The 21,012-nt window shown below is 48.7% G+C and overlaps 1 protein-coding gene across 3 annotated transcripts; it reads left to right on the top strand.

Annotated features, from left to right (window-relative positions):
* Positions 1 to 1,471: 1,471 nt before the first annotated feature.
* On the top strand, positions 1,472 to 19,345 carry sfmbt2 (Scm like with four mbt domains 2). Of its 3 annotated transcripts, none has more exons than XM_057023012.1 (21): positions 1,472 to 1,649; positions 5,519 to 5,679; positions 5,877 to 5,965; positions 7,868 to 8,108; positions 8,714 to 8,734; positions 12,694 to 12,782; positions 13,298 to 13,547; positions 13,790 to 13,887; positions 14,021 to 14,122; positions 14,193 to 14,423; positions 14,839 to 14,965; positions 15,069 to 15,182; positions 15,257 to 15,299; positions 15,958 to 16,025; positions 16,813 to 16,952; positions 17,208 to 17,317; positions 17,676 to 17,851; positions 17,922 to 18,091; positions 18,183 to 18,452; positions 18,530 to 18,649; positions 18,731 to 19,345. In XM_057023012.1, the coding sequence occupies exons 1-21, from the start codon at positions 1,480 to 1,482 to the stop codon at positions 18,869 to 18,871; spliced, it is 2,931 nt and encodes a 976-aa protein (XP_056878992.1). In that variant the 5' UTR covers positions 1,472 to 1,479; the 3' UTR covers positions 18,872 to 19,345. The 3 variants fall into 3 exon arrangements, with proteins under 3 accessions (XP_056878992.1, XP_056878993.1, XP_056878994.1); XM_057023014.1 differs by lacking the exon at positions 1,472 to 1,649 and adding an exon at positions 4,564 to 4,797; XM_057023013.1 differs by lacking the exon at positions 8,714 to 8,734.
* Positions 19,346 to 21,012: the final 1,667 nt, after the last annotated feature.

Below are 21,012 nucleotides of genomic sequence, written 5' to 3'. Positions count from 1 at the left end.
CGCAAGGGTCCGCGCGCGTAATCGTCTCTCCCAAATCTGACACTAAACCTGGTAGATTAATGGTGCACGCGGAGCGCGTGCACGGCCTACACCCGGACCATCTGGTCCTCCTGCTGCACGAGCGCTTCTCTCTCCCCACGAGCCCCTCCCGCGCAGCGACGTTGTTCCCATGGCAACTATCAAAGTGAAACCGCTACAAACGGTTCAACTGTCACGACCGCGATTGTCCAACTTTCCAAATTGTTGCTCTTCGACGTCATTCTGCAACTTCTCGCACGTGACCGTTAATGAATGACGTAAAGGAGGCCACTGAAAAGCACTTGTCTTTATCAACTATTGTAATCAAGTAATAAAAATAAGAATACTAAATATTGTCCTTAACTATAAATTCACGTGAACACGTTCGACTCAGCCTTAATCATTTTTTTAATTTAATCAATAAAATGAACCACATAGAAACTCCTCTGAATAACGTCATCTGTGACGTGCACATGCCGATGACGTCTGACATCCTTACTGATTTATAGGCCATCAGAACTTGATGTCAGAACACGCAGCTTTAAAACTACTAAATTCCAAACGATGGTGACGTTCTCAAAACTCAGTAAACTAAAGACTCAGGGGTCACGTGAACAAACTCTAGTTTTCTGAGGTTAAACAGGAAAAAGCTGCCTCGCTTATCTACGCAACGCATTTCGAACTTTCTAGAAGTTCCTCCCGCCAGGTCCGCCCCCGCTTCAGTTCCAGATTAAATGTCGGATTTATGACCTTTGATGGAATCGAAGCCAAAGTTTGATCTTAAAACAGGAGCGATGCGCCGCTGCCGCTAGAGGATACTGTTGACTTTAATACGAGAGCACCCGAGAAAACTCAGTAAAGTTCAAAATTCCATTAAAAAAACGCGCAATAATTCAGAAAAAATCTAGAGATTTCAAATTAAAACAGGAACTAATTGAAAATAATTCTTTTTTTTAGTTCTAAAGGTTTGTTTTTGAAAAAAAAATCTTTTAATTTGCTGACAAAGCTCAAACACATTGACGCGAGTACCTGATCAGCTGTTCTGTGACGTCACTCACTGTGGGGTATCAGCAGGACAGGGGTCAGAGGTCAGAACAAAACCGGAAACAACAGTTTAAAAATAATGTTGCCTGGTGAAATTTCTGCTGCAACATTTGCCCCCCCGGTGCAATAAACCTACCCCACACAGGCACCTCGCCTCAAACTGGTCCCCAGGACATATCGGGACCAGAACCTGGGGGGTTCCGGGACTCTCTGCCATCAGGAACCAGGAGCCCAGAAAAGAAAAGTTGCCGAAACTGACAAGAAACCAGAGCGGAAAGGCAACGTTAACGGGTTTAACAGGGTGGAACAACTGAGGTTTAGATGCTTTTCTGCGTGCTTCTTTTTGTCAGTTGTTCCCTCGCCGTCCTGGACGCGTCCGAGGAGGGGTTGAGTAAATATCTGCACATGATTCCGCACATGCGCACACGCCATATTGGAGCGAAAGCAGCGCCTGAAAGACGTCGCTCGCGCCGCCGTCGAGCTCGAGGTGAAGAGAGAGAGAGAGGGAGAGGGGTAGCGCGAGGAAGGAAGAGAACAGAGGGGGTCGCGAGACGGAGAGGGCGACGGGGGAAAAAAAACTTGGACAGGTAAGACAGGTGACGGCGGCCGCGCGAGACTCCTCCGCCACTGCTGCGTGCTCGCTCATTCGACAGGAGAAAAAAAAAACGCGATTTATTTCTCCTCGATCGCTTTTTAATAAAAATGAAAGCACGCGCCGGAGTGCTCACGAGGCTGTTTCTGTAGAAACGAGAGCACAGTCTCGAGCACAAGTTTAAAGTGTCTCACGCGCCGGGCGGAGGGGACGTCTGTTGCGAGGGTGATAGTTCTGCTCCTCGCGACGTCGTTGTTGTTTGTTTGTATGTAAATCAGCCCAATTTCAATAATGGCTGAAATTTAATTCCTGACGCAGTTTTAAAGTTGTTTTTAGTCGCGAGACGCGGTGCGCTTCGCGTGGGTCTGGGGTCGATTTTATACTGTTTATTTAAAATTTTTATTTATTCATTTTGATTGTCATACGTTAAAAAAATAAAATAAAAACCCTTCGGAAAATACCGGACGGCACCAAAAATGTCAAAGCACTTTTCAACATGGCGGGTTACGGTGCTCAGCGGGGCGGGAGGGGGGAGAAACTCAGCCTCAAAAATGTTTGTGCGCGAGGAAAAAATAAAACGCGGGCACGCAAAACAACCGGTGCGGTTTCGTTCGGTGGCCACGGGCGAGCTGCAGCCAACGAAATCCGAAGTGTGCGTTTGGCGTTTCCGTGGGAGTTTTTTTCCGCCGCAGTTTTGAGTGTGCAAAGTACACGAGCCGCGCGGCGGCGCGAGCCTTCCTCCCCGGCTACACCCTCACCTCATCTTCCTCATCTCCCCCCCGTGCGCGCGACGCTTCCTCTTTCACTTTTGTGCAAAAGCCGAAAAGAGGAAAATAAAAATGTTAACGCGACGTTTGTGGGTCGCGATCCGATAAGAACGTCGCGGTTATTTCGTCGTTGGTGAATCGCGGGTCGGAATGTTGCTGGTTGCGGGGTTTTTCCGCCCCCTTTTATTGGCGAAGATTAAACAGATAACTGGACGGATCTTTGCAATTATTCCTCACATTTTGAAGCTTTTCCAACCTTCTTTTAGTCCCAGATGCTGATTTAAATCATGAGCTGAATTGATATGATCGAAAACCATTTTCCGCCAGTACAAAAGGTTTTTTTTCCCTCTTGATGCCTGTTTTATGTTGTGGAATCAGGGGTTGTTGATAAGCTACTGTATGCTAATCAACGTGTGATTGACAGCCAAGAGGTCAGCTGACGGGAAAATAGATTTTTCTTTTCCTTTGCTGACAGAGACCCCCCCAAATCACCGTTACCTCCAGTTCTCTTCTGTTCTCAGCGTGTTAAGGAGTGAGAATGAGTTCGATACACCGTCAATCTACAATCACATCATTCTTTTAAATGTAGCATTATCATTTCAAATCATGATTAATAATTCCCTCCTGAATGCAGATTCAGCTCTTCTGCATGCAAATATTGCTGATGAGCAGGTTAGTTATTAGCATGATGTGATTAACTGGTGATGCTGGGTTAGCTAAATGCTAATGTTATGGTATTTCAGGATGGGTTTGTGTCAGAGAGACTGGTTAAATGGACTTTATATTGGGATCAAGAGTTTGGAGTGTTTACACTGGGAAGAAAGGATATTTAGACTGGTTTTACTGGGACTTTTTTTAGGCCAGTTATACTCGAAAAAGGATATTCAGCCATTATGCTGGGGCACAGCACACCAATTAAATTGGTACTTTCAGTAGTTAAACTGGGAGAAAAAGATTATTTGACTGGTTATCCCAGGCAGACATGATAGACTTAGACTGTGGTACTGGAACAGAGAGGATAACTACCTCTAACTAACAGTCGAGTGGTTCAATAGTTGCAGACTTGTGGTGGTGGAAGGCGGACAGAGGGCAGATTGTTATAAGAACACCTCCTGCTGCCAGGAGGAAACAAGTCCTGGTTGGTTTAGTGGAGAAGAACCTAATAGGCAGTAATGCAATAAAAGCCCAGAGGTCCTTAATCTCCTAATCCCCATTAAATCTCTGGCACGGATGAGTTTACAGAGAGGTCGTAGGACCACATGCGGATGCTAGCACCCCACTAGCATCTTCTCAATAAACAGGAGGCCCTCTGCCAAATCCGGGGCCACAGATACATCCCAGATTAGCCCTCTCAGACCAGTTAAATCTCCACCATGTTGAATCTGAGCACAGGGGCGGAAAACTGAGTTTCACTCCGTGGAAATACTGAAGGTTTTCCATGGGGAGTGTTTCCATTGACTTTATAACTGGGTTTTTTAAATAAATGCAGGTCTCTGAGATGAGAACATTCTTCCGGAGCTCAAGGACCAGACCGTTTCCTGTTTTTGTTTTAATGAGTGATCAGTGTTGATCCAAAAACTTTAAAATAAAGCTCAGAACCACCAGAAAGTTGTTTTTTTTGGACTGGTGATTCTGCAAAACACCGACGGTACAAAATATTTGCTGAGCTGTGCTCCAAACACCGCTAGCTTGGGCTAGTCATCGTAATCAATATTTTAGTTGATTGTTCAGTGATTACGATGTCGGAAAACAGTTTTGTTTTTTTTAAAAACTAATATTTTTGATTCCTCTGGTGGCAGGAGTTAAGCTAGCTACTTTTAAAGGCTAGCTACTTCTTTTATGTGAGTTAGCTGCTATTACTAGCTGAGTTCCATCAATAATCTGTCCTATAAATTAAAAGATGCAGCTAAAGACAATGTTAGCCCGTCGTTGTCCTGATGTGTTACAGCTAACTAGCTTCTTCTGCTGGTAGCTTCTGCTGCTCACTCTACTTAACTGGGTGCACTTTAATGAGTGGTACCGCGATGCTGCTGAGGATTGTGGGACAGTTGGGTGAGGAGCAGCAGTGATGGGGGGGGGGAGTCATGTGAGCCAAATTAGCTCAGCTTGTTTACGCAATGGATGTTTTCTGGAGCCACTGAGGGACGTCAGGGGTGTGTGAGAGTGTGTGTGTAGCTGGGGGTTGGCACAGATACACACATTCATTCTCTCTCCCTTTCTCTGTAAATACTCTGCTCAAACATTAGCCTGAGCTGCCGTGCGTTTCTTGGGATTTTCGGGCTTTTCCCGTGCTGGATTTGCTCTGTTTTCATCTCGACTCCGTGTCCATACGTCTCTGGATGTGAAGATCCCCTGATGACGGAGCATTTTCTCTTGGTTTGTTTTGATTTTGAGAATTGATGCGTGAAGCAGCACAAACGCCTGCTTTAAAGTGATGCTAATGGGGGAAGTTTGGGGAGCGAGCTATGGGTCATGAGACAATGTGACACGCTGTAGGAGCAGCCAACAGGTCTGTTCATATGGAGACAATCACAACTCAATAATCCTGTTTTTCTACATTCAGCTTTTTATTCTGTAGGGGTGTGTTCAATTTCCTTGAAACTTAAATGCTAGCAGCAGCTAGCCGGTTTACCGTCAGGATCTCCTCAGTTATTGAAACCCCTTTAAGTTGAAAAAAGATATCCTTTAATTTTGAGGAGTCGGAATCAAAGAATTTGAAATAAAAGCTAAAACATCAAAGCAATCAGGAGATAAAATACATGAAGCGGAAGTTTTCTGTTTCATTATATGATTAAGTTGCTCTTTTCTTGTTTCCTCTTTTTTTAGCGCTCTGCCACTGCAGTCTAGAGTTGCTGCTGTCGTTCCGGTTTATCTACTTTGTTTTGTCTTTGATCTGATAAAGGTTTTCTTTGGAATTCCACACAGGCAGAAATCGTTCTGCTGGGGACAACACGAAGCTACATGCTGATCTCTGGGATAATCTAAAGCTTGGAATAGTTTCCCCCTTCGGAACATTCTTGCTGTAGAATTTTACCGCCACCAGTAATTTACCAACGTTAAATCTTGTGTTTTGTGTGGACACTTTGCTTCTGTCCAGAGCTGAAGTGAGAGATGCTCTGAAAACAACTGGCCCTGAGGTCAAAGGTCAAGGTTCGCCCTGGATGTGGAGGATGCAGCCTGCTCAGGACCAGCCACTGGCCCTCACCACTGTGAGGCCGCTCTGTCCCACCAATGGGAAGGAAGAGGAGGTGAACGCAGGTGAGGAGGCGGAGTTAGCGCCTTGTTGTCGAGCGGAACCCGTATGAGGCGGAGGCTACTTTTGAACGAGATTAGGAGTTCTGAGGTCAAAGGTCGTTTAGACGACCTGGTCATCACTGGAGCGCCTCGCGCCGGATCGCCTCTTTCATTTTACGCAATTGCTCGCGATGATTGACGCACTGATTCTATTCTCGCAGATCTCCTGGAAGAGGAGGCGGAGTTTAACTGGGAGGAGTACATGGAGGAGACAGGGGCCGCCGCCGCCCCCCACACCGCCTTCAAACATGTGAGCTCTCAGTTTGATCTTCACCTTTAATCCCTTAAACATGGCCTGGAAGATAAGAAATCCTCTAACGACGTGTTGGAGAGCGTCCGACCTAGCGCTGCGGCGCTATCGCAGTTTCTTCCTGCTGGACATTTGAGGCTTCTGTTCCTGTTTTGGGGTGAATTTAAGGACACGTTTGATTCCCTACTTCACCTACAGAGGTTACCATAAAATAGTGTAACGTTCTGATTTCCTAATATTAGCGAAGGATTAGCAACACAGCTATAACGTCAACGCAGTTATGAAATTCTAATGTAATTCTAATGTTCTTGTAATTTGTTTTGGTTCATATTTTATCATTTTACCTCATTATCTCTAGTTCCATTGTCATTTATGGGAAGAATTTGCATTTTCAGAATTTTGGTTTCAGCTTCTGAAATGACAGGATTTCCTCATGTTGGTTTCAGAATGTGAAGATTACAATTCTGTAGACCAATGAAGTGACCCGGCTCATTATTTTAGAGTTCAGGAACTAAAAAGGTCTGGTAGCAACTGCACCAGCTCTCTTGGTGCATTAGGCTCCACAACCGGTTTCATAAAAGCTGCAAGTATGAATAAACCATCCTTTATTCTCAGAATAGCCTCGAACGCACCACAGTCAGGCTAATAATAGCTGTTAGCTGCGGTCAGGATTTCTTTCTGTACTTCAACCACAAACAGCAAAAATATCAGCCTGTATGGGAAATCAAACTGTGGCTTTTAAAGAGAAAAATGGGTGGGGGGGGGGGCAGAAAAGTGGAAGAGGACCTGCCGGCATTCTGAAATCCAAAAGTGCTGTTAGATGAGTGTTTGGGGGGGGAGGGGGATTCACAGGAAGGTGCGTTCTGGTAAGTGGGAACACAAAAATCAGACTGAGTCATGCAGTTTCCCTTCATCAGCCTGTCCTCTCTTTCTCTCCCTCTCTGGACAAACTAAAACACTGATTCCTCTCAGGCCTGGCACGTGCACGCGTGCGTGCGCGCTCCGCCTCTGCTGGCATTCTTACATAAGCGTCGGCGATAGCGCCAGTTGTCATTGTTGCAGCAGGAAGCGGCGGCCTCGTTGGTATTGTACTTATTTCTAAGATGTTGGGTTTTGTCCGTGCACTGGTGAGTCCGTGCACTGGTGAGTCCATGCACTGGTGCCAGTGTGGAGCGTGAACATCCTGTTGGAGGCTTCTCAACAGTCCTGGACGCATTATTCTGAGCTGCGTTCAAGGACACGCCGACAGCGGCCTTTCATGGTGTTTATATTGGTTTTTAGTTGCTTTTGTTCGTTACACAATCAGGCTAAAGCATAATTACAGCAAAAGATGGTATCTCAGTACATCCCTTTATTAACAGTTTAGAGAGTAATGACAAAGTTATAAAGGGTGCAAAAAAACGGCAGGAAAGTTTGCATCTGCAGCCCAGCTGCCACAATCTACTGAGGTAAACGATGACGTTCTAATAAAATCCCGTGGAAGCTTTAAGTCCGTTTTCTCCCTCATTCAGAGCAACAATAAAACCTCTACGGTAAGAAATGTTCACTGATCTTCACAAGCAATAAAATGACCTGGAGGTGTAAAATGATGAAAGTCAAACTTTTTATCCCCCCCCCCCAATGGTGATGGTTCCTTCCGTCATTTAGCCTTTGATCCCAACGCTCTTGCTTTGATCGGCGCAGCATAAATCAGGTTTACTGAAGAAATCTGATGAAAGCGGTTCAAGGAAAACAAATCAGACCCGAATCAAAGCTCTGGAGGACCGTCGTCTCCTGGGGGCCGCGGTCCCCCGTTTGTCTGAGACAAAATGAAGTCAAACGGTGATCAGACTGTTCCCAGAAGCCTCCTACGACCCAGTTTTGGTCACGTCTAACGCGACGCCGCGTGTTCTGTGCGCCCAGGTGGAGCTCAGCCTCCAGAGCAGCTTCCAGCCCGGCATGAAGCTGGAGGTGGCCAACCGGAGCAGCCCGGACTCCTACTGGGTGGCCTCCATCATCACCACCTGCGGGCAGCTGCTGCTGCTGCGCTTCAGCGGCTACGGCGACGACCGCAAGGCCGACTTCTGGTGCGACGTCATGACGGCGGAGCTGCACCCGGTGGGCTGGTGCGCCCTGAACAACAAGAACCTCATGCCCCCTGAAGGTAGGCACCGATGGTGAAGGGGAACTGGGTCACGGGGGGGGGTCTGCAGGATCCAGATGTGTGAGGGCCACATCAGCACAGGGGGCCAGGGCAGATTTATGACGCGTCCACAGACGTTGGTTTGACCCGAACACCCGTGTTTGCCTTCCGACGGGCACGCCGACGCCTCTGTGGAGACGCAAAGCGGGAAGACCGGGTTACTCCAGCGTCCCCCGGGCTCTCGGGTCGTCCCTCAGGCCGGGTCGCTCGTCGCCTCTGTGTCCTCCTGCTGAGGTGCCCCCACAGACGACTCACTCAGGAGATCCTCCTGCCAAAGTCCAGCAGCATTTCCCACTTCTGGTGATCTCGGAATGCCCGAGACCTGAGGCCAGCTGGACTCGGATCAGCTGCAGGTTCTGGATGTGTCGGCTGTTTTCTGGACCCACTCAGCATCAGCGGAGCTGGTGTCAACCAGGAACAACAGAAGAAGACTTATTTCATGACTTTACATCATTTCAGCCACATTTCAAAGTGTGTGTGTGTGTGTGTGTGTGTGTGTGTGTGTGAGTGTGAGTCAAGTGCTGTGTCACAGTTACCTATTTTATTCCTCTTTCTTTCCTTCTCAGACCATCCTTACCTAAGAAAAGGTAAGCAGCTTCCACTGATCTTCCCACTAATTCACTAGCGGCTGTCTGATCGCCCTGCGGCTACGTCGTAGCACGAAGCTGCATGCGCGCTGTGCTTCCCTCACTTCCTCCCGTCAACCCCGCCCCCACTGGAAGTGACCTCACGGCTCATTTCTCAGGCCCCGCCTCCTCCTGCATGTGACTGCTTCCTAGCTGAGCGCATCTCGGAGGGACGAGGCACCAACGCTAACCAGGGCGATGATTTGATCGTGCGTGACCGACTGTGGAGCTAAACAAGTGTTTCTTTCAGCCCGGTGTGGTCAGGCTGCAAAATGAGCCGTTAACAGTTAAAAAAAATTGTTTAAAAGTGCCGCCAAACTGGCAACTGAACCGCTTTTCTACCCAATCTGCCTCCTACGGAGTCGATGTTGATGGGATATTTAGCTTTGGTGGATGTGTTAGTGTGCTAGCAGCTAACTCCAGCGTTGCCCTGTGTGACTGTCTGTTGGGAAAGTGCTGAGTCAGCTTTATTGTGTCAGGTTTGATTTTCTTGACATTTAAACATTATGGTTTACTTTTGGAAAGTCTGTAAAAATGTAAAAATATCAAGCGCCGATTATGTTTATGGATTCTACTGAAGAAAATTTGGCTATTAAACCTTTGGTGACGCCGGTGTAAATAGACGGAATTGATGATAGTGATGTAAAGCCAGAGCTTAACATGCTAGCTCACCGGGTATTTACGGTATTGTCGTTAAAAGCAGCCTCGGGCTCGAATTCAGGCCGGTTTGGATGTAGGACGGCGGCTTGTGTGCACGTGTCCATCGCTTTTTAAAGCTAAATCACGTGTTTGGTCATGTGATCCGTCGACACACATGAATTTGCATAATGAATTGGCCAGCAACGATGCTCCCGGTCAGAACAGGTGTGTGTGTGTGTGTGTGTGTGTGTGTGTGTGTGTGTGTGTGTGTGTGTGGTGTGTGCGTGTGTGTGTGTGTGTGTGCGTGTGTGTGTGTGACACGCAGGTTTTGCCTACAGTAGGAGGACCTGGTTCAGTGTTGAATCTCACTGTAGCACAACGTCAACCTCAGCGAGTAGGTGGGAGATCACAACCAGCATTAAAAATATATGTGATCAGATTACGGTGCATTCAGAGGACATTGGAATTCTCAAATGGTGTCACATCTGACTCGACCGACTTCCAGTTCATTGTTTATTTAGGACTCCGGTTTTCCGTCGCTGTTGTTCCGCAGGCAGCATGTTAATCACGTGTTCGTGGACTTCAACACGTCTAAAAGTCGCTTTTTTTACTTTAACTTTTGTGGTTGCGATGAACAAATATTTAAGGATCTTTGCAACTGTGTTTACATTCACATAAAAAGCTGTATCATCGGCAAACAAAGGTATCAGAAGATGACGCTAAGCTAGCTATGGCTGCTACTAGCATCGGTAGACCACATTTCCACTTTCTATTCTACTCCCTTTTGGGAGCCGGAACTCATTTTGGGGAGCGTTTCCACTGCAAAATAGAAGCCCTGGATTCCCTGTGACACACTCCCTCACACACACTTGCTCTCGCTCTCTCTCTCTTAACCTACCCCCACGCAGGGATCCCGTCCCGCTAAGCATGTAAACAACTCGTTTATACTCATAAATGTTTGTAGTGAATTGTTGCCCCGTTTATCATAAGAGCCTCAACAAATCTTGCCGGTCAACTCAATTTATGTGTTTTTGAGTAACGAAGCAATCGCAATATACAAGCAGAGGACGAGGTTAGCACTGGGCGTTAATATTCATTTTGTGAAGCGCCAGGTTGGATTTTTCTCAAACCCGTTGCTCACGTGATTCGCCAGCGCCGCCAATCCCCTGGACCACCAGAGCTGTGCAGTAGTGGGCTGCTTATTTTGGAACCCTGAATGCGCAGGTTCCAAAGACAGTAGCGCCGATACCGCTAGTGGAGACGCGGTAGCTCATGTAGCTCATGTAGCTCATATAGCTCATGCACTCCAATCACAGCGCACCTCTCACCTGTGACCTCGGCCCACTTAGAGGTTCCTGTGGTAAAACTTTGGCTTCTGATCTGAAACTCAACTTCCTATGGTAACGAGCTAGCAAATTAAGTTTCTGGAGCTCTTTGGCAGCACGCAGGCAGCCTAAAACAAGCGTTTGCATCTTGCAGCCAGTTGTCGGGCGAAGTTTTTCCTCACATTGTGACGCTTTGATTTAATCTGTTAATTAATTAAGATGACCGACAGAAACACGATGATTGCCTCCACCAGCCTCCTCGGGGTTTTCTGTATTTACATGTTTGCTGCCGCGTAATTAGCCTCCATTATCTCTGAACAGAATCTGCTACACTGGTGTGGCTAAAGCTAAAAACAGCCGCCTTGGTTAATTATAGCATCAGCTAGCAGAAGTGAAGCTCGCTCAGAGATGTAGCTGGCAGGATGTGCAAATATCAGCTTTCAGACGGGTAAATTCTGGGTTTCCTTTACGATTATTGTTATGTGCTGAAGGACTCAGCCTGGGGGAGTGTGTGTGCGTGTGTGTGTGTGTGGGGGGGGGGAATCCCTCCCTCCCTCCCTCCCTCAAGGTTCACTAAACCCTTATTGTGATGGGAAAGTTTCACATTTGCTGCCTTTGGGGGAGAAACCTGGTAAAAACAACAGATTATTCATCAGAAAATAGCAAAAATAAAGACGGGGTGGGGGCGGGTGATTCTGCTTCACTGGAAACGGCTGCATGAGTAATCAGCCAGATCTGCTAAGAGTGTGTGTGTGTGTGTGGGCATTTGTGTGTGTGTTCATGTACAGCAGCAAAGATTAGCATTAATAAACTGGACCGGGTTGTATCACAACGTTAGCGGTTGTTGGGCTTTATGTAGCGCGCCGTGGTCATTCATGCTTTTTTTTATTATGTTAGCAGAAACTGGTGTTTTGCTCAAATGATCATTTACTTATTTGGTCTCTTCAGCGTCAGGAGCGCGTACAGTTGACCGTGCACATAAGGCAACTACTCCCCCTTCGGTTGCTTCATCAACGTTAGACTGGAATTAGCCCGTGATTAAGTGTGCCTGACATGCTAGTTGTGAAATGACACATGGCAAATGTAAATGTCCTCAACTGGGCTGTAAATTACAGATGAATTGACAGCTCTTGTGGGGAATTCTCTAAATCTGTAGGAGGATAATTGTCGACCTTATTAGCTTATTCTGCCACAACAGCTCAATAGCTTAAAATCATACCAGCCTAACAGATAAAAATGTCCCGGTGCTATTACTTCCTGTTAATGTTTAGTCACTTTAAACGGTCAAAGACTTGAACTGGAGCATAAACTCGACACATCGCCCTCTGCTAAGTCTGCTAAGATACATCCAGGCACTCATGTGCTGTCAACAGCAGCATACCTCTGCATTTAGCATATCAGCATGACGCTAATGCTGCAGCAGGCGTCATTTCACACAGCATATAGCACTCATTCTGTAAACTGTGAGTCATGCAACCACAGTGTGTGTGTGTGTGTGTATGTGTGTGCGCGCGCGTATGTGTGTGTGTGTAAACATGCCTCTCACTGAAGGCCGCTCAGCATCGTCTGAGTTCCTTGGAATGTTAGCGCCGTGTTTTGGAGGGAGGAGGTTTGAGGGATAAACAAGCAGCTGATATCACGAGTCCACCGAAAACAGCCAGGCAGGAATTACGCAACACCCCAGCGGTGCGGGGGACAGGAAGTAGGCGGAAACCACGTGCCCTCGTGCCACAGGGCTAGGAGTTTCTGGGAGTTGTGGTCCAGCTGGGGGGGTTCCAAATGGGCCACGGGTGGACCTGACACCTGCATGTTTAAAAACACTGAGGACGGTCGCTGCGTCGTAGCCGCACGTGCTCACTCATGCATGCTAATCCGTAGCAGCTACACTTAGCTCAGTGCTACGTAGTTCTCTAGGACACGAATCTGAACGCTTTTTATGTTTGTGTGTTTCTGCAGCCATCAAGGAGAAGTACTCGGACTGGACCGAGTTCCTGGTTCAGGATCTGACTGGATCCAGGACCGCCCCGGCCAACCTGCTGGAGGGGGTGAGTGTTAGCGCTCAGGCTGGGTCAGAAAGAAAGGATAGTTCACTTTAGCCCCGGCGATGGGTAATGCAGAGCGTTTGATTATGATGCAACTTTTGGTTTTAAGGGAGGCACAGAGGTCAGAGGTCACGTGTGAATCCCGGCAAAAGATTGCAGCAGTTTGTTTTTTACCAAGGGAATTTCATAGGGCTTCTATTCATTTTGCCCCTTTAGCATTTATGCTAAAACTGGTTCCGGGGGCTATGTTAGCTGGAGCTAGCACAGAGACAGACGGAGTGCCGTTGAGCGTTGATGCTACGATACCGCGGAACTCGGCTGGTTGTCATGCAGCGTTTGTTGTGAATAAAAGCTGTCAAATGTTGCCGGGGGGAGTTTTACCTGCACGGTGAGCTAACACCTGGTTGAGCTAGAACCACTTTCTCAGGTTTAAACACTCCCTTTGAAACCTTTACCACAGATGGTGTTATGATAGTTATTGTTATTGCTGTTTCCCATAACTCTGAATCTTCTCGCAGCCTCTCAGAGGTAAGAACACGGTGGATCTGATCCTCGAGGACTCCGTCCTGGAGCTTCAGGACCTGTCGGACCCCTTCCTCTACTGGCCTGCCCGGGTCATCCAGAACGTGGGGGGGCGACTCCGTCTACGATATGCCGGCCTCACGGACGAGCACCACGCTCAGGACGCATGGATTTTTTACCTGGATGTCAGGCTCCGCCCCCAGGGTTGGGCTCTGGAGAACCGCCTCGCCTTACAACCGCCCACAGGTGATGATTTGACCTTTGACCTGTTGTCATCTGGTGCCGAGCCGAAGCGGCTGAGGCCACCTGGAGCTTAATTACAGAGATCAGGAGAGTCTCTGAGCCGCTCTCCCGTCGCTGCTGACTGATTTGTTTCAGGCGTCGCCTCAAAATTCAGGCGTTCTGAACGCGCCTGCGTTTTGAGTCCACGTTACAGGTAAAGCTGTCTGAGCTAGCTATCTGATGCTAACCGCGCGCTCCGCCTGCAGCCCTCAGGCCTCTGAAGAGCGCCCCCGACTGGCAGAAGGCTCTGGAGGACGCCCAACTGGACGGACAGAAGAACCCGCTTCCTCTTGAGGTCTTCAAGGTGAGTTGGTCAGCACACAAGGTGGCTTCTGTTCCTGGAGGTCCACTGTCAGAAGCGGGCCGGGCTTCCGCCTGGCTTACATTGAGAGGGGAGTGGAGCCCGTTTGTCTCAGCGTTTGACGTTACTGTGCCAGGACCACGTGGACCTGCCCCGGCACTCGTTCAGGACCGGGATGAAGCTTGAGATGGTGTCTCGGTGGGAGCAGCTGCAGATCTGCCCCGTTTCTGTCACCAAGGTAAAGACGTCCACCTGGAGACGCCTCAGACTCGTGGCCTCGTTAGTTCTCACCCCTCCCTCCCCCCCAGGTCTACAACGACGTCTACTTCCAGGTAACGCTGGACGACGCGAGCGTCGACGCTACGCCGCGGCGCGTCGTCTGTCACGCCAACACGCCGGGCATCCTGCCGGTGCAGTGGTGTCTGAAGAACGGCGTCGGCTTGGAGCGGCCGCGGGGCTTCGAGGGCCAGGACTTCGACTGGGCGGACTACCTGAAGCAGAGCGGCACCGAGGCCGCTCCCGAGAGCTGCTTCCCCGACGTGAGTCCGAATAGGTCAGACGTAGAGCGACAACTGGGGCCCTAAAAACAACCCCTCACACACATGCTCAGGTGTTGAACAGCGTTCGGAGCCCGGACGGAAACAGAGGGAGGCGGCACAATCAGGCTCTCTGTGCTGCTCCGCCTGTTCTGTTGTGCTGGGACGCGTGTTCGAACATCATGTTGCGGTTTAGCAGAGAACAGCCCTCAGGGACCAAACACGATGTCACTTAGCCCCCACGGTTAGCCTCCAGTTCGGGCTAAATGCTAACGCAGCAGGTTTGTCCGTCAAAAACCGCAAACTGGAAGATGTGAGGAAGATCACCCGTGACCTTTAACCTTTGAGACTCCTTTAAAATGACGTTCAAGTGGAAATTTATTGTGTGTGTGTGTGGTGTGTGTGTGTGTGTGTTCAGACATGGCAGAACAGAGGATTTGCCAAGGACATGTGGCTGGAGGCGGTCAACCCTCACCGGCCGGCAGAAGTGTGTGTGGCTCAGATCACTCAAGTTAGAGGACGCCTGCTGTGGCTCCGACTGGAAGGTACACCTGTGTGTGTGTGTGTGTGTGTGTGTTGTGTGTGTGTGTGTGCGTGTGTGTGTGTGTTACCGCCCCGCCCACCTCTCGACTGTCCACCTGTCTCCAGGTGTGCTGAAACAGCTGTCGGAATGCTTGGTGGACGTGGAGTCCATGGACCTCTTCCCTGTGGGCTGGTGTGAGGCTAACGCTTACCCTCTGACCGCCCCCATCAAAGCTGTCTGTGCGTAGACACACACACACACACGTGCGCAGGCACACACACACACACCTGACAGTATTTTCCCCGTTCTGTAGGTCAGAAGCAGAAGAAAATCGCTGTGGTTCAACCGGAGAAACAGTAAGAGTTGTCGATCCGCCTCCTCCTGTTTTATTGATACTTATATTGTTGTTGCCCTGACCCGATCCGATACTAAATAAACAGTCCCGCTGGTGCCGATCCGATACCGTTTGATGATACACAGTTGCAGTGCTGACTCCAAGTGAGGTTAAAGTTATTAATCGTCAGTAAAGCTGCTGCGCCGTAGCACCGGGCAGTACCGAACCACAGAACCACAGAGATGACCCCCCACCACACGGACGAGGACGTCGCGTTGCCTTCATGGTCTTTCGAAACGGTTGACTTTTGTTGAGGTCGGTTTTTTTAAAGGGAGTTTCCCAATCTTGCACGCTAGCATAGCATGACCAATCAGATCCAATCCAAAAGTCGTGTATTGGGGCACGATCCGAACACTGATAGTGTGCATGAGGCTAATGTTAGCCGCGCACACGGTTTTGTTACGTTTTTCTAAATGAGCCAAGAAAAGTCCACAGGAAATCGGCTTTGGTTGGTTCTGTTGAGCGACGGCGACCTCAGGACGCTGCTAACCGGTGCTGATTCCGTTTAGCGGTACCCCAGCGCCACCACAGCAGCGTGGCCCAGGCGCCCTTGTGACGGTGGACGATTGATTGATGATTTTATCCATCGCTTCCTCCGGATTGACGGCCTTTTCTCGCAGGTCGGTGCCGTCGCCTACAGTAGAAATGACTCCTGTCCACCACTGCCAGCCCGTCGCCATGGACGCAGGTAACCAACCAGCGGTTTAAATGCAGCTCCCCGCCAGTAATTAATGCTAAAAAATGTCCGTGGTGAGAGGAGGGAGGGAAACGCTGCCCCGTTCCTCCCTCACTCCCAGTGTTTACCTGCTATTTACATGTTAGTTGAAACCTATTTTTACCACAAAAACAACTTATGGCAAAATAAAACAATTTGCAGCTGGAAGCAGCAATTTTTTATTTTTTTTTTAAATAACGAAAACGTATCTATGCTAAACGTTGCTAGCTCCAGAAGCTATCGCGCCACTCTCACTGAATGGATTTTAATTTAGCTGCCGTTGTCGCTAAAAGTCCTGACTCAATACAGATATTTAAAATTCAAATCTGGGGGGGAAACGCTTCATTCTCACCATAATTCCAGTTTTTTCCCACTTTAAAATCCAAACTGGGAGGCCGAGAGCGGCCATGGGACCGAAATGTAGCTGTAAACTAAATGTACACTTAAATTAAAAGTGAGCTGCAGGCTGAGCCGCGTTTCCAGGAGATGCCAGTTGCCCGTTTAAAAAACCACCCACTCGCTGCTACATATTCATCAGCTCGCCTGATTATTCGCCGGAGTCGTGCGGCTCCAGGTGTTGGCGTCTACGGGGCTGCAGAAAGTGGAGGTGCAGCCTGATGTCGACGCTAATTTCTGTGTGTGTGCGTGTGTGTGTGTGTGTGTGTGCGTTTGCCGTCACTCTGGTTTAGTTCAAACAAATGATGTGTGGTCCCACTGCTCATAAACAGGTCCGTGCTAATTGTTTATGGCTCTGACTCAGGTTCAGCTAACGGCCGATACACCTGCTCCAGGATATTCGTCAACCACCGCTGCTTCTCAGGACCGTACCTCAACAAGGGACGCATCGCCGAGCTGCCGCAAGCCGTCGGGCCGGGGAAGTGCACGCTGGTCCTGAAAGAGGTGGGCTGATGGTGCGGGAGGCGGGGGGGTGTTGATGCCTCGTTAACCACCTGCCGTCTCCCGGCAGCGCCTTCATTTTAATGTGGCGAGCTGTCAGTCATTAGCGGCTGCTAGCGCTTAGCAAAACAACCTCGGAAACTCTCAGGAGGAGGTTGCGATTTTGATTCTTTTTAAGGAGTCGGCTGTGGAAAATCTGAATAAATCTTGAAATTAAGGAGATTTTTGGTGTCTGAAGTGTTTTGCTTCGGCCCACAGCTGCTTAGCATGCTGATCAACGCCGCCTACAAGCCGGGACGAGTCCTGAAGGAGCTGCAGGAGCTGCAGGATCAGAGCTGGGAATGTCAGGAGGAGACCCTCAAAGCCAAGTGAGCAAACTCAGAATCTGCTGCTTTTTTCTCCTTAGACCTGAAACTCAGCACTTCCTGTCATGCTGGTAAAACTACCTGTATCCATGACAACAGTTGATGCCGCCAAAGAAACCAGAGAAAATCAGGTGTGATGGCTCATGTAGCCTAACGCTAGCTGAAATCCAAACTTTAATAGGAGTGTTTGAGTCCGCTGGAGCCGAGAGGCTCCAGAGTCCAGGTCATGTTTGTCCTGGAGCTGCCAGCAGATTAGCTGACCTCTCCTGACCTTCGCTACGCGGAGGCGGCAGATCCGATCCAGGCCAGAGCGTCCAGTTCCTTTTTCCAGCTAGCGAACATGTGAACGCTCTCCCCCCAGATATAAAGGGAAGACGTACCGCTCGACCCTCCAGATCATCCGGCTGGCGGACCAGATCCCGGACTTCTGCAGAAAGGTGTGCCTGAAGCTGCAGTGCTGTCCCAACCTCTTCGGTCCGGTTCTGGTGACGGACAAGTGTCCCGAGAACTGCTCGCTTCAGACCAAAACCAAATACAGTGAGTCAGGCGCGCTGTTCCTCCTGAGCAACGCCGCGGCGATGAAGGGCGTAAACGTGTTTTCTGACAGCTTATTACTACGGGAAGAAGAGGAAGTTGTCCAAACCGGCGGCGGGAGACGAGACGGCGGAAGGAGACGTAGCCAAGCCGGCACGCCGCAGGAAGAAGAGGAAGGCCATATTTGTGCAGAAGAAGAGGCGTTCCACGGCTGTGGATTACACCCCCGCCGGCTCCCCGCAGGTTAGATGACCTTCTCTGTCCTGTCACGAGTATCCCACAATGCACCTGGAGCAGCTACGTCCTGACACATCTGTTTGTGGTTCTCCTCCAGGACAGCGATGAAGAGGAGGATGAGGACATGGCGCTGCAGTCGGGCAGCGAGGGCACCAGCTCTGAGCCACGGGAAGACCACACCGACGCCTCCTCGGTGGAGGTGGCCAGCAGCCGCCCTCGCCGTGCCGCGTCGCTGCGCAGGGCCAACAGCACCGGTCACCCCAGGGCGGTCCAGGAGGCCCCCGAGGGACGGAGGAGGACGACCCGCTCCGTGTCCGCCTACAGCCAGGGCAGCCAGTACCAACCGCCCAAAGACCAGGACATGCAGGTGAGGAGCCGCCGCCGTAGCTGCGCTAGCTCGTCTGAATATGCTAATATGCTAATCTGATCTGGGTGGGTTCCAAGGTGGAGGAGGAAGGTCAGCTGGTGTTGGACAGGAACCCTCTGGAGTGGAGCGTGGATGAAGTGGTCCATTTCATCAACTCCACCGATTGTGCGTCGTTGGCCAACATCTTCCAGGAGCAGGTACACACACACACACACACACACCACAACTCGCCTACGTGTTTCTGTAAGACACGTGTCATACGGGTGTCTCGGCTGCAGGACATCGACGGTCAGGCGCTGCTTTTGCTCACGCTGCCCACCGTGCAGGAGTGCATGGACCTGAAACTGGGCCCCGCCATCAAACTGTGCCACCAGATCGAGCGCGTCAAGGTGGCCTTTTACAGACAGTTCGCCAACTGACCCCAGAGCAGGAGGTGGGACCAGGCGGCCTCTGGTGGGGGAACGTCCTGAAGCGTGCCACGTGAGGGTCAATCCTGGGATTATGGCGCTGTTAAAACCTTCAATTCATTGATCAGGTCGCATCGATGTTCTTAAATAGTTTAGCATTGAAGCTAATATTAAATACTAGCCCCCCCCCCCCCCCCCCCTTTCTATGAGACGTGATTGGTTGTGAGCAGATTATCAGAGGTATTTAACAAACCCAGATATAATATATTTGGATTATTTATTCTTCCCCTAATTTATGATCAATTGTTTACTGAGCCGCACGATTTCCTGTGACGTTAAAGTCAAGAACAACGAAAATTAGTCAGAAAAGGTCCCGAAAATCAGTCTCATCGTTATGATCACGTGACGCGAAGCCCTTCCTGTGTACATCTATGCAAATATGTTGCCGATATTTTTGATAAGAAAATAAATTTCTATTGATTTTTATGTTTGCGAGCATTTTGTGGTTTGTTGCGCTGCTGCTGTCGCTGGTAAACAGCACAATTGTTTGCTAACGTATGTGCTAATGGTGGGCGGAGTCTGCCACAGGTGTGACACAATTGTATGTTGACAAAAGTAATTTAAAAAAAGTTTTATTAACAAAATGCTAAATTGGTTAGTAACATAGCTATAAAAGTTAAATAAAAATGTGCAATAAAAATTAACATAAATTTATAAACATTAGTGATAAAATCTTCATTTAAATTTAAAAAATGTAAATTCTCAGCCAAAGGTAAGAAAGTTTGGTGTTTATTACAGTAAAACAAAATTAATGTGGCTTCATTAGACTCAAAAATGTCAGAATCCAATGTCAGTTCATTGTTTACATTGATCTATGTGAATAAATAACTAACAATATAAGTAAACAATACCAAAACATGTTTTTACATTGACATTGATAGGCAACGGCATAAATACACATAAATATGGACAGTTCACCTATTTTTACAGTGATTAGTGATGATTCCGTTTGCAGTTAAACCCATTAGCAGATAAATGAAGGGGACATTTAAATTCCCAGGACGCCAACACTGTGGACAGTCCCTCTAATTCCGTTGCCTGGCAACGGCCCTTTAGATGTTGGCGCGGGACGATTCCCGCCTCCTGGATTCTGTGAAGGTACGACGGTGGAGGTGTCGACGCTCTCCTGTTGTCAGGTGAAAGTCGGTTTCTTGAGCGCATATGGAGGAGCACAGAACTGACTGGAGATGAGATTTGGACCCTGATCTGACCCGGGACCAGTGCTGGTTGGGTCCTCAGAACACAGAACAATGGTCCTTATTGTCTGTGTGGTACCACAACATTCGGGGCGCCCCCACGGAGCCACTGAACACCACAGAAACTTAATGACAAGAGCTACACAAGGGACGAAACCCAAAAGCCCAGATGGACCTTTGATGTTTGAAGGAAGTGAAGATGCCTCACGGACATTATTTACCCACCATGGGGGAAAACCCTGGAAAATCCCCACTGAGCCACCATCAAACAGCCACAACATACAGTACATGGCGCGTGATTAGCATGACGCTACAGTTAGCCTCAGAGTCTTTGATGTAATTAAAGCTAAATGTAGGAGCCAAGCTGCTATTTAAGTTGATTAATATTCGGATGATTAGAGTCTAAATGCAAATGATGTTTTTTAGAGCTTCTAGCTAAACTAAATGTTCCTGGAGAACAAAACCGCTGACTTTGAAATTGATTCTGAACGTTTGTGGTTGATGCCACCATTTTCTCCTCGACATGAAAAACACTCAGCTGTTTCGCTGCCACTGCGATACTGTAGGAAACCATGGAAACGGTGATGGTTGGAAAGGTGTTTAACGGCTTTGGTTCAATTGTGGCTCAGTTGAAACCAGCTAAAAACCCTGTAGCGTAATAAAGAGTGAAGCTAAACGTGCGCTGGCAAACGTTTAAACACAGATTACAACCTTGTCTGCAGCGAGATAATCAAAGTTACTTTTTTATGGAGAAGGAAATGTCAGAATGAGAGTTTTAAAAAGGTTATTGAATAATGTAGCACCAAGATGAAGCAGATGATGTGGCGAAACGTTGGGCTCAAAGTTTGCGAGCGTGTGTGTGTGTGTGTGAATGCGGGGGTGACGGTGGTTAACTAT

Source organism: Takifugu flavidus, chromosome 22 (assembly GCF_003711565.1).
Source record: "Takifugu flavidus isolate HTHZ2018 chromosome 22, ASM371156v2, whole genome shotgun sequence".
Classification (NCBI taxonomy): domain Eukaryota; kingdom Metazoa; phylum Chordata; class Actinopteri; order Tetraodontiformes; family Tetraodontidae; genus Takifugu; species Takifugu flavidus.
The sequence above is the reverse complement of the archived record's forward strand: the minus strand, read 5'-3'. Positions and strand labels throughout refer to the sequence as shown.